Raw genomic sequence first — 15,623 nt, 5'->3', positions numbered from 1 at the left:
TGACTACAGACTTCAGCCTCTTCATCAGTGGAAGACCTCTGATGACCTCAGAGACCCCACAAAGATTCAGGGGGCTGAACAACAGACGGGTTTATTTTCAAGTAAGTCTCTGGAAATTTAATCCACTACTGTCTATAACAGGAGCATCACAGCTTATGTGAACTTTTGCAAACAAGACAACAAAAAGTTTGTCTTCCTTTCTAACATGAAGTAGAAGTAGCTCAGAATTCCACTTCAGTACAATACATAAGACAAACCTGCTGTCAGCTTAAACCAGTAGTTGTAAAATTAAATTTATAATATATTTTAAAAACATTTAATTTCTATTTAAATATTTAGTTGCTGCTTTCCTGTGGTTTAACGTAATTTAAAAGCTTTAAATTACATAGTAGAATAGTAACATTGTAATCAGGGAGTGAAGGTACTAACTCAGTGTTTTCTGATGCCAATGACAGGACTAAGAACGTTCCTGAGGAAGAAAATCCATACCAGGAGACGTGGGTCTCAATCTCAGTCCATGGAGACACAGGAGCCGGACAAGAAAATCAGTCCAGTGAAGAAGAAGAAGAAGAATCAGTTTGAGGATAAATATTGCCAACTGTACCGACTCGGTGATGGAGGCCATGGATCTGTGTACGTGGGTTACAGGAAAAAAGATTTTCTCCGCGTAGCGATCAAGCACATTCCCCAGGCCTTCGTTTTCCGTGAAGACGACGACAGGAGCAAGATGCCTCTTGAAGTGCTTGTCATGATGAAGATGAGTCAACAAGCAGGAGGATCGGTTGGCCAGTCAGCATCCATTTCCCTCCTGGACCACTACGACCTGGAGGAGGAGCTCATCATCGTCATGGAATGTCCATTTCCAGCGGTTGACCTCTTGAATTACAGGAAGTCCAGAGGAGGTACTTTGGAGGAAGAGGAGGCCAGACTCTTCTTCAAGCAGCTGGTGGAAGCTGTCAGAGAACTTGATGCCAACAAGATTTTCCATGCAGACATCAAAATGGAAAATATCTTGGTTGACATCAGCAGCGGTGTTCCACGTTTGAGGATAATTGACTTTGGTCTAAGCATGTTTATCAACGACGGGGACACAATTGAAGATATATTTCCTGGAGCTCCGTGCTATGACCCACCAGAGTGGTACTGGAGTTCAGTGTACAGCAGTAGGCCTGTTACTGTGTGGCAGATGGGAGTGGTTCTCCATGACATGCTGCACAGAGACTTTAATACAACGTTTTTCTTGGAGAATGGCCTCCGTATCAGTCAGGAGTTGTCTCCAAACTGCCAAAACGTGTTGCGTCTGTGTCTGGCTGAGGACCCTCAGCAGCGTCCCACTCTGGAGCAGCTCCTGAGTCACTCCTGGCTGGAATGAACCATAAGTCAACCCCCTGCTGGCCCATTGTCCCTGAGGGAAATTGAATCAGTGCCTGTATAATATTTTTTCTTGTATATAACATGTATTGTGAATGCATTTGTTTCGTAAACCATTGTCAATAAACTTGTGTGATTACTTTTAAGTCATTTCATATCAGAGTTCATGTTTTACATCAGTACAAATCCGACATGAGAGATATTAAAGGCTGATTCAGTAATTAACAAAATAACAAAGCAGGTTATTATTTGTCAATGTTAAATAATGCCAGTCAGAAGGTCGGACAGCTGAGCACTTTTGGAGTCCCGAATTTCTTTTTACCTGTAAAACACACAATGGGTGTACAAATTCAGGCACAACACAAAGAGGTTGTACTCAGTCACTTGATTTTAATGTGTTTCATGTGGTTCGGGCATAATATGAAGTACATGTTGTTTTGCCACTGTGTTCATTATGGAGCAAATAGCTACTGTTTGTAAAATTATAATGAGCAAAAATGTAAAATAATTGATTGCGTACACGTGACTGTTACTTTTGAAAAAGTTCTAACTTGAGGTTTAATGTCTCCCTACTGTGACCTGTAGAGGGAAGTAACGTCATGAAATTCCACACAATGAATGGCAAAACTCAGGTTTTCAACCATTGAGATAGATCTGAGAAGATTGGCGTCTTTCTTAACACTGGAAAAATACTACTACTACTACTACTACTACTACTACTACTACTAATAATAATAATAAAAACAGAAACAACAACAACAACAACAATAATAATAATGATAATAATAATAATAATATTAATAATAATAATAATAATAATAATAAGGAGTAATACAATAATAATAATATAATAATACAGTAGCAGGCCTGTTACTGTGTGGCAGATGGGAGTGGTTCTCTATAACATGCTGCACCAACACTTTTTGAAGAGCCTCTGCATCAGTCAGAAGTTGTCTCCAAACTGCCAAAACGTGTTGCGTCTGGCTGAGGACCCTCAGCAGCGTCCCACTCTGGTGCAGCTCCTGAGTCATTCCTGGCTGGAATGAACCATAAGTCAACCCCCTGCTGGCCCATCGTCCCTGAGCGAAACTGAATCAGTGCCTGTATCTTTTCTTGTATATAACATGTGTATTTGTTTAGTAAATCTTTTGTCAATAAATTTGTGTGATAATTTTGTGTCCGAGTTCATGTTTTATATCAGCACAAATACTACATGAGGGATGTTAAAAGCTGATTCAGTAATTTTGGTTGCATGTCATAAAATGATTCAAAGTAGGTTATCATTTGTCACTCATGAATAATGGGAGAATGAAATCAGGAAGCACACGAACACAAGTACAGCCGTAATGATGGAACTGAAGTGGCTTTTCACTCTGATATAAACCACAAAGGAAAACCACCATGGACCCTGACAGTAAAGGAAAACGTTCCCAGGTGTTGAAAAGTGAAAATGTGTAACTAGCATCACTGCCCACTAGATGGCGCTTCAAGCTAAATCTGAACAGAAAGGTTTAAACTGGTGAAGTATCTGCACCCTAGATGAGGGAGTTTATTACTTGAAGTAAAAAAATATTTCCAATCCTTTCTAACTTTCTAACAGGGACAAAGCGAAAGGTTTTTTTTTGTGTTGGCTATGCCAGTCAGAGAAGGTACTCTGATCAGATCTCACCTGTAGATGGGAGGCCCCGCCTCCGCGATTCATGTCAAATTAAGTTGAATAAAAACAAACCTTTTGGAGGCCACGCCCAGCAGCAAACTGTCGCCATGGAGATGCACAAAAACAATTGCGTGTAAAATGACATAAATCCTCTTGAGTGGTGAGACTGACTCGTATTTCATGCTCGAGTCATTTTTTGTGGTCTCCGTCTCCAGTCACTGAGGACAGAAGTTCTGCTCGCTGTGAAGATCCAGAAAGTTCTGCAGATGGTGAGTTTAAAACGACTGTGGTCCAGACACAGGTTCCACCTGAGAACAGGGTCCATGAAGGTTCCACGGTTTCTGGATTCAGACTGAAAAGTAAACAGATCGGAACCTTTGACCCAGAACCAGCTGATCCGGGTCATAACCTCTTCCCCAGTAGTGACCAGTGATAAAGAAAGCTACCTCAGCCCCGCCCCTCCACCCACCTGACATTTAGCCCGGCCAATCAGTCATCCCTGCCTCAGCAAACATGTCCACCTTCATGCTGGTCTGTGAATGTACCGCCCACTGAACACCAGTGTGTGTGTGTGTGTGTGTGAACCAACCTTCGTCACACCCTGAGGGGTTGTGTGAGTTCTCAGCCTGTTGACTGTTCGTGTGTGTGTGCGCAATATTTTCTAAAATATCTAAATAAATTTGATATCTATCAGTTGCGTGACTTTTTTTTAGTCCCGTTCAGGAATCACAAACATTTAAGGGACTTAAAACCTTTTGAATCCGGTGACCAATCAGAACCAGGCATCAACATCTGGACGCAACGCTGAAGCTAACTAAACGTTAGCAGGACAGCTGTCAGAAACAACTTCTTCACACAGATCTTTATGCTGCTGGAACTCTTATTTGTCTTTTTAAAGAAGGAAAACAGGACTGAACAAAACCCTGAACAAAAATACTTGAGCGCCCCTAACCCTAAATTGCCAGCGAGAACAGCCGGCAGCAGGAACGTGGGTATTGGGTTTGCGCCGGTCCTCACAGATAGAAGAGGAGGTCATCCAGCTTCATGTTGGGCTCCCTGTGGAGGCTCTGGCCCACCAGGAAGGCCAGCTTGTGGGCGTACTGGCAGGGAGCCGGCACCCGGATCACCCCCTAAAGCACCAGAGGGAACAGGTCAGAACCCCAGACCTCGGTGACCTCTGCTAAGGGGTCAGGTCAGGACCAGGGTTAGTTCTGGTCATGTGATCAAAATCAGTTTACAACAAATGCCACTTCCGACTGATAGAGACTGGTTAGCTTGTGTTTCATGACAAGTTCACAACACTAGACCCACTGTGGCACGTCAGACACCTGGGTGAGGTCATCACTGTTAATATGTAGAATCAGTTCAAGCTCTCCAAAGTGGAATGGTTACCACTGATACTTACACAGGTAAAGTCAGATTCTGCAGCACTGACCTCAGCTGAGTTCCTGTTTGTCCAGGATGGGGTCCAGATGCTCGCTATCCAGAGAACTTCATACAGGATGCACAGCTTCTGCACTGGAATGGTCCGTTCAAACCGTGGAATTACCCGGCTGTTCACCTGGATCTGTGGGAGAAGTGGTTCATCCCAGACCCCTCCAAAAAGTTTTCATTGGTACGACCTTAGATCGACCACTGACAACTTTGGAACCTACCATGTTAGACCCACTGGGGATATGAAGCGTGTGAGGGGCAAGACTTTCTTAAACAATAATAAATTATGTAACAAAATATTAATTTTTCATTCACTACAGGAGAATGTTCTTGAGAAGTTGTCGGACAAACTGCTTGAGAAACCATTTGTGCTGTTTGTCAGGTCAATTCAGGAACTGCGACCCTTTCTGTTGTAGCAGATAAAGCCACCACATTTGTACTTGTATGAATGTGCTCCAAGTGAAAAAAACTCCCATCTAGACACATAGACACAAAACTCAAAAGTATTCTGACATGCAAGATTAAACGTGTTTGCACACTGATGTATTTAGTCTGGTTTATTGAGTTGATCAACTGTCTTATTCTTTAGATATAAGTCAAACTTGTCAATTAAACTGTGAATAAACATTTCCACTTACATTCTGTTGCCTACACACCAGATTACCACAGCAAGGTAATGTCTCTACTCAGCGACAGCAGCACTGATGAGACCCTGAAGCACGACCCAACCAGCAGCTACAAAAACAACGTTGTGGAATGCCTACAAATGGAGGAAACTATAAACCACCTGCTATACCATTGCCTGTACCCTGGGGAAGCCATTCCATGCATATATGGGCTGCACAAAATCATAAAGAAGGAGACCCTTCTGCATCACATACGACATCGCCAAGCATGTTGCCACCATCTTGGCCCCATTCGTAAGGAAGAACCACTACCAAATACAGAACTCCATGGACATTGTGGAAAAGGTGAGAGGACTGAGATTGGATACAGATGAGACCATGGCATCCTATGACGTCACCCCCCTGTTCACATGTGTTCATGCAATGGAGGCAGTGGAAGCAGTAAAGCAACGGCTTTCACAGGACAACACCCTCAGCGACAGGACAAACTTCAACCCTGACCAGATCTGCCAACTTCTGGACCTCTGCCTAAACAGCAACTTTTTCCAGTACAGAGGGAGCTTCTATAGGCAGAAACACGGATGTGCCATGGGCTCTCAGGTGTCTCCTGTTGTGTCCAATCTGTACATGGAAGAAGTGGAACACATGGCCCTGACCTCGTTCAAAGGAGCAACACCAAGCCACTGGTTCCGGTACATGGACGACACAAGAGCAAAATCCACGAGGTGCAACCTTTCACATCAACTCGGTGGACAGCAACATCAAAGATGACGGAAGTGTGAGTGTTGGGGTATACAGGACTCCAACACAAACAGACCAACACCTGTTTTTTGACTCTCACCATCCATTGGGGCACCAGCTTGGCGCCATCAGGACACTGACAAACAGGCCTGACAAGTCACCAACCAGTACCCAAGACCAGGTGAAAGAACAGGATATCCTGACTGGACCTTTGTGAAGGCTCACAGAAGATCCAGAAGAATAACACAGTGAGGACAGAAGAGAAGGAGAGCAGGCGTAACGGTACAGTGATCCCATGTGTGTCTGGAGTGTCTGAAAAACTGAGGAAGATTTTTGACAAACACCAGATTCTTGTGTATTTTAAGCGTTTTTGGAAACGCTGCCCCTTCATCCAGTGCTGTCCACCCTCCTGTGTGGTGTGGTCCAGGAATCTATTTTCTTACAGTTAGAATCAGGAAATCCACTCAATCTCAATGTCTTCTGCGCATGCGCGAGCAGGCTGCAGTTTCCTCTGCTCAGAGCGAGTTTGTTTGCATAATTTTGCGTTTTTTTTCTATGTTTCTGCGTGTATTTTTCTAACGTAAAATTATATAATGTATAGTGATATGCTAGTGTACTCCAGGGAGGAGTTGATGTCTCTGAGGGTCAAAGGAGACCCAGCAACACGCGATCTCATCCCCGCTGAGCTCCGACGGAGATATCGCGGATGCCGAGCGGGTCGAGTTGAAAGGACTAGACTAACAGCTAGAGCCGCTAACCGGAGGAGAGTCAAGCCCTCCGTCCCCTCCGTCATCATGGGGAACGTGAACTCTCTACCCAACAAGTTGGACGAACTGACGGCGCTGTGCAGGACTGATCATCGCTACCGGGAGACCAGCTTGTTGGTGTTCTCTGAGACGTGGCTAACTGGAGACGTGCCGGACGCTAACGTCCGACTAACCGGCTTCTCCTCCGTCCGAGCGGACCGGGACACGAACACCGCCGGTAAGAAGAAAGGAGGTGGATTAATCATTTATACCAACGATAGATGGTGCCATCCGGGACATGTGACGGTGAAATCAACACTGTGTAACCGCGACCTGGAGCTAACAGCTGTTAGCATCAGACCCTACTACCTGGCGCGTGAATTCTCACACGTCATCGTCCTCTCCGTCTACATCCCTCCACGTGCGGACCCTGAGGCGGCACGAGAGACCATCTGTGGGACCACCTCTGCTCTTCGGACCCGGCACCCGGAGGCGCTCGTCATCATCACCGGTGACTTTAACCACGTCACCTTGGACTCATCTCTCCCCACAATGGTCCAGTGTGTAGACTGTCCCACACGGAAGAACAGAACCATCGATCTGTTCTACGCTAATGCTAAGGAGGCATACACCGCCACCCCCCTCCCTCCACTAGGTAAATCAGACCACAACCTAGTGTACCTACAGCCCACCTACATCCCGCTGGTGAAACGGCTGCCAGCAACAACACGACAGGTCAGGAGGTGGTCCCCGGAAACAGAGGAGATGCTGAGGAACTGCTTCCAGATCACCGATTGGGATGTTATTGTGGGCTCACATGGGGAAGACATTGAGGGGGCAGCTCAGTGTTTTACAGACTACATAAACTTCTGTGTGGACACCATGGCCCCTGTCAGGACAATCAGGTGTTACCCCAACAACAAACCATGGGTAACCAAGGAAGTCAAGGCTGTCCTGAACAGGATGAAGCGGGCGTTCAGGAGCAAGAACGAGGAGGAGATGAGGAAGGCCCAGAAGGAAGTGAGACTCTGCCTGAGGGAGGCCAAGGAGGCGTACAGGAGGAAGCTGGAGAAGCAGCTGGGGCGCAACCAAGTGCGGGAGGTCTGGAATGGGATGAGAACCATCACCGGACACGGGAAAGGGCGCAGCACTGTGGAGGGGAATATTGAACGAGCGAATGAACTTAACAGCTTTTTCAATCGGTTCAGCTCCCCCACCACTCCCGGCTCCTCGTCCCAGGCCTCTCCTGGCCTACAGGCCTCTCCTGGCCCTACAGACCGCTCCACTGATGCTCCCTCCTCCTGTGCTTCCTCTCCTTCCACCCCTGGCACTTCTCCCGAGCCCACTCCAAGAACTGCGAAGCTCAACGGCCCCACCTCAACCACTGGACTTCCAACCTCGCCACAACCTCCTGCTCCCACCACGACCGAGACCATCATCACTGCAGACCTGGTGACGACAACGCTGAGGAGGCTCCGTCCCTACAAGGCGGCTGGACCAGATAAGGTCTCCCCAAGACTCCTCCGAGCCTGTGCTTCGGAACTAGGGGACCCCCTGCAACAATTGTTCAACCTCAGTCTGCGGCTGGGGAGGGTCCCGTCACTGTGGAAGACCTCCTGCATTGTCCCTGTACCCAAGAAAGGACGCCCTACTGAGCTCAACGACCACCGACCGGTCGCTCTTACCTCCCACGTAATGAAGACCCTAGAGCGACTGGTCCTGGAGCTCATGCGTCCACAGGTGCAGGGTGCTATGGACCCTCTCCAGTTTGCCTATCAGGCCAAGGTTGGGGTTGACGATGCTGTCATGTACCTCCTCCATTGCACACTCTCCTACCTGGACGCCGGGGGCTGTGCCGTCAGAGTGCTCTTCTTCGACTTTTCGAGTGCCTTCAACACCATCCAGCCCCAGCTCCTGCAGGATAAACTGACCTCCATGGCTGTGGACCCCTACCTCGTGAGCTGGATTACGGACTACCTAACGGACAGACCCCAGTACGTCCGTATGGGGGACTGCTTGTCTTCTATGGTGACCAGCAGCACGGGGGCGCCACAGGGGACCGTTCTATCCCCCATTCTCTTCACCCTCTACACATCAGACTTCAAGCACAACTCGGATACATGCCACATACAGAAGTACTCCGATGACACCGCGATAGTGGCATGTATCCGGGAGGGTGATGAGGGGGGGTACAGGGCATTGGTGGCTGACTTCATGGAGTGGTGCCAACAGAACCAGCTCCAGCTCAACGTCTCCAAGACAAAGGAGATGGTTCTGGATTTCCGGCGGGCACCTCCCTCTCCACAGCCGGTGATCATCAATGGCAGTGAGGTGGAGGTGGTAGAAAACTATAAGTACCTGGGACTGCAGCTAGACAGCAGACTGGACTGGTCACTCAACTCCAACTGTGTGTACAAGAAGGGGCAGAGCAGGATGTACTTCCTAAGGAGGCTGGCCTCCTTCAACATCTGTCCTAAGCTCCTTTTCATGTTCTATCAGTCCGTAGTCTCCAGTGTGCTGTCATACGCCATTGTGTGTTGGGGTGGGGGGGCCAGGAAAAGAGATATGGACCGTCTGAACAGACTCATCCGCAGAGCGGGCTCAGTGGTCGGGCTGAGCCTGGACTCTGTGGATATGCTTCTGGAGAGCAGGACCATGTCTAAAATTAAGGCCATCATGAACAACACCAGGCACCCCCTACACACCACCTTCTCCCAGCAGAGAAGCACCTTCAGCGGCAGACTGCTGTCACACAGCGCCTCCACAGAGAGGCTGAGGTCCTCCTTCGTGCCCCGTGCCATCAGGGGGTACAATGACTCTCTCAGGAGGAGCGGGGGGGAGGTGGCGAGGTCAGCACGGGGTTGAAAATGGATTTAATTTAATTTAAATTTAATTTTATACTGTTGTATATATATATATATATATATATAATTTATTTATTTTTTATACTGTTTTTATATTTTAATTCAATTTTATACTGTTTAGATTTTATTTTATACTGTTTATATTTTAATACTGTAATATTTTTAAATTTTATACCGTTTATATTTTTAGCTATAGTTTAGTATATAAGTCCTGTTAGTGCTGCATGTGCCTGTCTGTTAGTGTAATGTATGTCTTGTGGTATGTCCTGTGATGTCAGTGTTTCCTTTTCTCCTGGTGTTTATCCAGTATTATTTGTTAAGTAATGCCTGAGCAGTGGATATATGCAATTTCCTCCGGGATTAATAAAGTATCTATCTATCTATCTATCTATCTATCTATCTATCTATCTATCTATCTATCTATCTATCTATCTATCTATCTATCTATCTATCTATCTATCTATCTATCTATCTATCTATCTATCTATCTATCTATCTATCTATCTATCTATCTATCTATCTATCTATCTATCTATCAATTTATGCCATTCAGGAGACTTTGACAATATTGACAGGCATTTTTCATCATTTTTGTCAGTATCTTGATTCATCCATCAACTTTATGTTCCGCTGATCATGTTAAAAGGAGGCTGGAGAGTTTGGAGCAGGCTGGGCAGGAGGAGTATGGCCTGGACAAGTTGGCAGTTTGTCGTACATGAAGAACAACCAGTCACACTTACATTTATGCCTCTGGGCAAATAAAAGACACCAGTTCATCTTTACACGTGTTTTTGTGGTGACAGGAAGCTGGAGAGATCCGACACCAAACTCTACCTGGAGAAGGTTTTTATAGAGACAGAATTATGTTTTAACACTGTTTTATTTTAATTAGTTAACAGGAGAACCAGTGTGTCTTAATGGAGGCGTGAGTTCTACAGTGTTATTTAGTTTACAGTGAATTAGTAAGAGTTTCTGCCCCCTCCACAGGCAGTAAAGACTGCAGTGAAATGTCATGTTTGGAGATGAAGTGATGTTTGTGTTGTGGTTCAGTGACTTCACAGCTGGATGTTCACTGACGCGGAGCTGGACAGACAGAACCTGGACAGACAGACAGATGAAGCTGCTGCTCAGTTCTGTCAGACCTTCACCTTCATATGATTGTCTGACTCATATGACCGGAAAGAACACAGTCCGCTCTGTTTCCTCTGAGTTCATATGAACGGGTCTGAATGGACGGGGCGCCACCTGCAGGCAGGAGGCTGGAAAAACAGTTCAAAACGTAAAGGAATCAAAAACTGCTAAATTCTGTTGCCTGTGGCAACGCTCAAAGACTGCACAAGTCCAGACCACATGTTCCAATACATTTATAGGAATAAAACCTGTAATCCTTATAAACTCTGCCTAAGCCTGTTCTAATTTTTGGAATGTGGGTTATTCAGTCGGTTTAACAAATTTATTCCCAGGTTGCAGACTGTAATTTCATCTGTGCTGTATGTCGTGCATACGTGGTACAATTGAAAATAAAGTTGACTATGTTTTTTCAAATATAAATGGGTCTTCTCTGCTGTCCAGGCACCCATTGTTTTTCATCATACACAATATTCGGAAATTTCCATATTAATTTAAGAAATATTGTACATTATTTCATATCATAGCATTAAATATTAATCAATAATGTAGAAAAACAAATCTGCTTTTGTTAAATTGTTATTAATAATTTTTTGTTTGTGCTTTAACGCAAATAATAAACGAGACGAAGCTGCTTGATTTCTGCTCAGGATTTGGTGTTTAATTCTTATTAAAATGAGAGTCAGAGGCTTTTAAAGTCATATTTGTCGGCTTTTTAATATTTATTTCAGATGTGAAAAACAATGAGCCAAAGTTGCACATGAAGCTGTCAGATAGCGTCACAATGTTAAAGTGTTTCCACAATTTTTATTTTTATCATAAAAAATTTTTTTAAAACATAATTGCCTGACGTAGTATTAAATATTTCCTCATAGTCCTTCGTTTCTGGTCTGAATTATGAGATTATTTTTTTAATTCGGACCCAGCGGGTCCCAAACCGGTTCGTTTTCCAGACAACGGCTGAGTCCATAACGCTGCTGCAGCCGGTGACGTCACAAAGACCCTAACTTCAAAGCCAAACCGCCTCAGGTATCAACACCTGTGTAACGTTACTGAGACAGACCCTCACAGTTACACTACAGTCAGCACCGAGATCCGAGCAGCACTCAACTTGTTTCTGTCATCGATCTGCAGCCATGAAAGGTAAATCCACCAACATTTAATTCCACCCGTGGAAAACTGTTATTCAGTGTTTAATCAAGAAAAAATAGAAACACACGGAGAAAATTCACGTTTGTGGTTCATCATATCAGAGGTGACTTCAGGGATTTGAATCATTATCAAAAAATTTGGATTACAAGTATTGCAAAATGAAATTTGAAAATTGATCTCTAATTACATCCCATGAAGCGATGATGTCAGTGTTTGTGTGTTCGTCCTTCCATCCACTAAATATCTTTTATCTTTCTATCTGTTGCAGATAGAAAGATAAAACAAAAAGCACAAAATCCTCGGGCAACAAAGGGGATGAAAATGAGATGATGACCTTGACCTTGAGAAAACTAGGTCAAGGTCAAATTTCAACTTTTGTTCATTTTTTGCACATATCTTAGGAACCGGATGAGATAGAAAAACGAACCAAAAGGCGTTATATTCAGGGAGGCAAAAGGATAAAAATGAGATCAGAACATTGACCTTGAAAAACTAGGTCAAGGTCAAATTTTTACTTTTATACCATTTTCGGAACACCTCTCTGATACCTGATGAGATTTAATCACAAAACGAAAAGCAACATATTCAGGAAGCCAGAGGCACAAAAATGTGATGATGACCTTCACCTTTGGAAAATTAGGTCAATGTCATACTCGATAGAACATTATAGAAGTCATTGCTGAAAGTAAGGAACATTATGAAAGTCAGGGTAAAATTTTGAATTCAGGGATGTCGCAGTCTCTGACTGCCTTGTTTAATTTGTCTTTGTCAGCAGTGTCTGTATATTAATAATATACATATTATATAATTGTAATGAGATTTCTACAATGTCTCTGACAGTTTTTAAGCGTTTTTGGAGATTCACAACTGACTACAGACTTCAGCCTCAACCTCTTCATCAGTGGAAGACCTCTGATGACCTCAGAGACCCCACAAAGATTCAGGGGGCTGAACAACAGACGGGTTTATTTTCAAGTAAGTCTCTGGAAATTTAATCCACTACTGTCTATAACAGGAGCATCACAGTTTGTGAACTTTTGCAAACAAGACAATGAAAAGTTTGTCTTCCTTTCTAACATGAAGTAGAAGTAGCTCAGAATTCCACTTCAGTACAATACATAAGACAAACCTGCTGTCAGCTTAAACCAGTAGTTGTAAAATTAAATTTATAATGTATTTTAAAAACATTTAATTTCTATTTAAATATTTAGTTGCTGCTTTCCTGTGGTTTAACGTAATTTAAAAGCTTTAAATTACATAGTAGAATAGTAACATTGTAATCAGGTAGTGAAGGTACTAACTCAGTGTTTTCTGATGCCAATGACAGGACTAAGAACGTTCCTGAGGAAGAAAATCCATACCAGGAGACGTGGGTCTCAATCTCAGTCCATGGAGACACAGGAGCCGGACAAGAAAATCAGTCCAGCGAAGAAGAAGAAGCAGTTTGAGGATAAATATTGTCAACTGTACCGACTCGGTGATGGAGGCCAGGGATCTGTGTACATGGGTTACAGGAAGGAAGATTTTGTCCACGTAGCGATCAAGCACATTCCCCAGACCCTTGTTTTCCGTGAAGACGACGACAGGAGCAAGATGCCTCTTGAAGTGCTTGTCATGATGAAGATGAGTCAACAAGCAGGAGGATCAGTTAGCCAGTCAGCATCCATTTCCCTCCTGGACCACTACGACCTGGAGGAGGAGCTCATCATCGTCATGGAATGTCCATTTCCAGCGGTTGACCTCTTGAATTACAGGAAGTCCAGAGGAGGTACTTTGGAGGAAGAGGAGGCCAGACTCTTCTTCAAGCAGCTGGTGGAAGCTGTCAGAGAACTTGATGCCAACAAGATTTTCCATGCAGACATCAAAATGGAAAATATCTTGGTTGACATCAGCAGCGGTGTTCCACGTTTGAGGATAATTGACTTTGGTCTAAGCATGTTTATCAATGACGGGGACACAATCGAAGGTATATATCGTGGAACCCCTTCCTATTACCCACCAGAGTGGTCCTGGAGTTCAGTGTACAGTAGCAGGCCTGTTACTGTGTGGCAGATGGGAGTGGTTCTCTATAACATGCTGCACCAACACTTTTTGAAGAGCCTCTGCATCAGTCAGAAGTTGTCTCCAAACTGCCAAAACGTGTTGGGTCTGTGTCTGGCTGAGGACCCTCAGCAGCGTCCCACTCTGGAGCAGCTCCTGAGTCATTCCTGGCTGGAATGAACCACAAGTCAACCCCCTGCTGGCCCATCGTCCCTGAGCGAAACTGAATCACTGCCTGTATCTTTTCTTGTATATAACATGTGTATTTGTTTAGTAAATCTTTTGTCAATAAATTTGTGTGATAATTTTGTGTCCGAGTTCATGTTTTATATCAGCACAAATACTACATGAGGGATGTTAAAAGCTGATTCAGTAATTTTGGTTGCATGTCATAAAATGATTCAAAGTAGGTTATCATTTGTCACTCATGAATAATGGGATAATGAAATCAGGAAGCACACGAACACAAGTACAGCCCACCGTAATGATGGAACTGAAGTGGCTTTTCACTCTGATATAAACCACAAAGGAAAACCACCATGGACCCTGACAGTAAAGGAAAACGTTTCCAGGTGTTGAAAAGTGAAAATGTGTAACTAGCATCACTGCCCGCTAGATGGCGCTTCAAGCTAAATCTGAACAGAAAGGTTTAAACTGGTGAAGTATCTGCACCCTAGATGAGGGAGTTTATTACTTGAAGTAAAAAAAATATTTCCAGTCCTTTCTAACTTTCTAACAGGGACAAAGCGAAAGGTTTTTTTTTGTGTTGGCTATGCCAGTCAGAGAAGGTACTCTGATCAGATCTCACCTGTAGATGGAGGCCCCGCCTCCGCGATTCATGTCAAATTAAGTTGAATAAAAACAAACCTTTTGGAGGCCACGCCCAGCAGCAAACTGTCGCCATGGAGATGCACAAATACAATTGCGTGTAAAATGACATAAATCCTCGAGTGGTGAGACTGACTCGTATTTCAAGCTCGAGTCATTTTTTCTGGTCTCCGTCTCCAGTCACTGAGGACAGAAGTTCTGCTCGCTGTGAAGATCCAGAAAGTTCTGCAGATGGTGAGTTTAAAACGACTGTGGTCCGGACACAGGTTCCACCTGAGAACAGGGTCCATGAAGGTTCCACGGTTTCTGGATTCAGACTGAAAAGTAAACAGATCGGAACCTTTGACCCAGAACCAGCTGATCCGGGTCATAACCTCTTCCCCAGTAGTGACCAGTGATAAAGAAAGCTACCTCAGCCCCGCCCCTCCACCCACCTGACATTTAGCCCGGCCAATCAGTCATCCCTGCCTCAGCAATCATGTCCACCTTCATGCTGGTCTGTGAATGTACCGCCCACTGAACACCAGCGTGTGTGTGTGTGTGTGTGTGTGTGTGAACCAACCTTCGTCACACCCTGAGGGGTTGTGTGAGTTCTCAGCCTGTTGACTGTTCTTTGTGTGCGCAATATTTTCTAAAATATCTAAATAAATTTGATATCTATCAGTTGCGTGACTTTTTTTTAGTCCCGTTCAGGAATCACAAACATTTAAGGGACTTAAAACCTTTTGAATCCGGTGACCAATCAGAACCAGGCATCAACATCTGGACGCAACGCTGAAGCTAACTAAACGTTAGCAGGACAGCTGTCAGAAACAACTTCTTCACACAGATCTTTATGCTGCTGGAACTCTATTTGTCTTTTTAAAGAAGGAAAACAGGACTGAACAAAACCCTGAACAAAAATACTTGAGCGCCCCTAACCCTAAATTGCCAGCGAGAACAGCCGGCAGCAGGAACGTGGGTATTGGGTTTGCGCCGGTCCTCACAGATAGAAGAGGAGGTCATCCAGCTTCATGTTGGGCTCCCTGTGGAGGCT

General features: G+C 44.6%; 2 protein-coding genes across 2 annotated transcripts; both read left to right on the top strand.

Annotated features, from left to right (window-relative positions):
• Window positions 1–517: 517 nt before the first annotated feature.
• On the top strand, window positions 518–1,372 carry LOC137589661 (serine/threonine-protein kinase pim-3-like). Its single transcript, XM_068307523.1, has one exon. The coding sequence runs from the start codon at window positions 518–520 to the stop codon at window positions 1,370–1,372; it is 855 nt and encodes a 284-aa protein (XP_068163624.1).
• An 11,667-nt stretch (window positions 1,373–13,039) lies between these two features.
• LOC137589660 (serine/threonine-protein kinase pim-1-like) lies at window positions 13,040–13,939 on the top strand. The gene has a single exon (XM_068307522.1). It carries the CDS (start codon window positions 13,040–13,042, stop codon window positions 13,937–13,939), a length of 900 nt encoding a protein of 299 aa, XP_068163623.1.
• The last annotated feature ends 1,684 nt before the right edge of the window (window positions 13,940–15,623 follow it).

The sequence above is a fragment of the Antennarius striatus genome, chromosome 22 (assembly GCF_040054535.1).
Source record: "Antennarius striatus isolate MH-2024 chromosome 22, ASM4005453v1, whole genome shotgun sequence".
In the NCBI taxonomy this organism is placed as follows: Eukaryota; Metazoa; Chordata; class Actinopteri; order Lophiiformes; family Antennariidae; genus Antennarius; species Antennarius striatus.
Note: the sequence above shows the minus strand (reverse complement) of the source record. Positions and strands in the feature narration are given on the sequence as shown.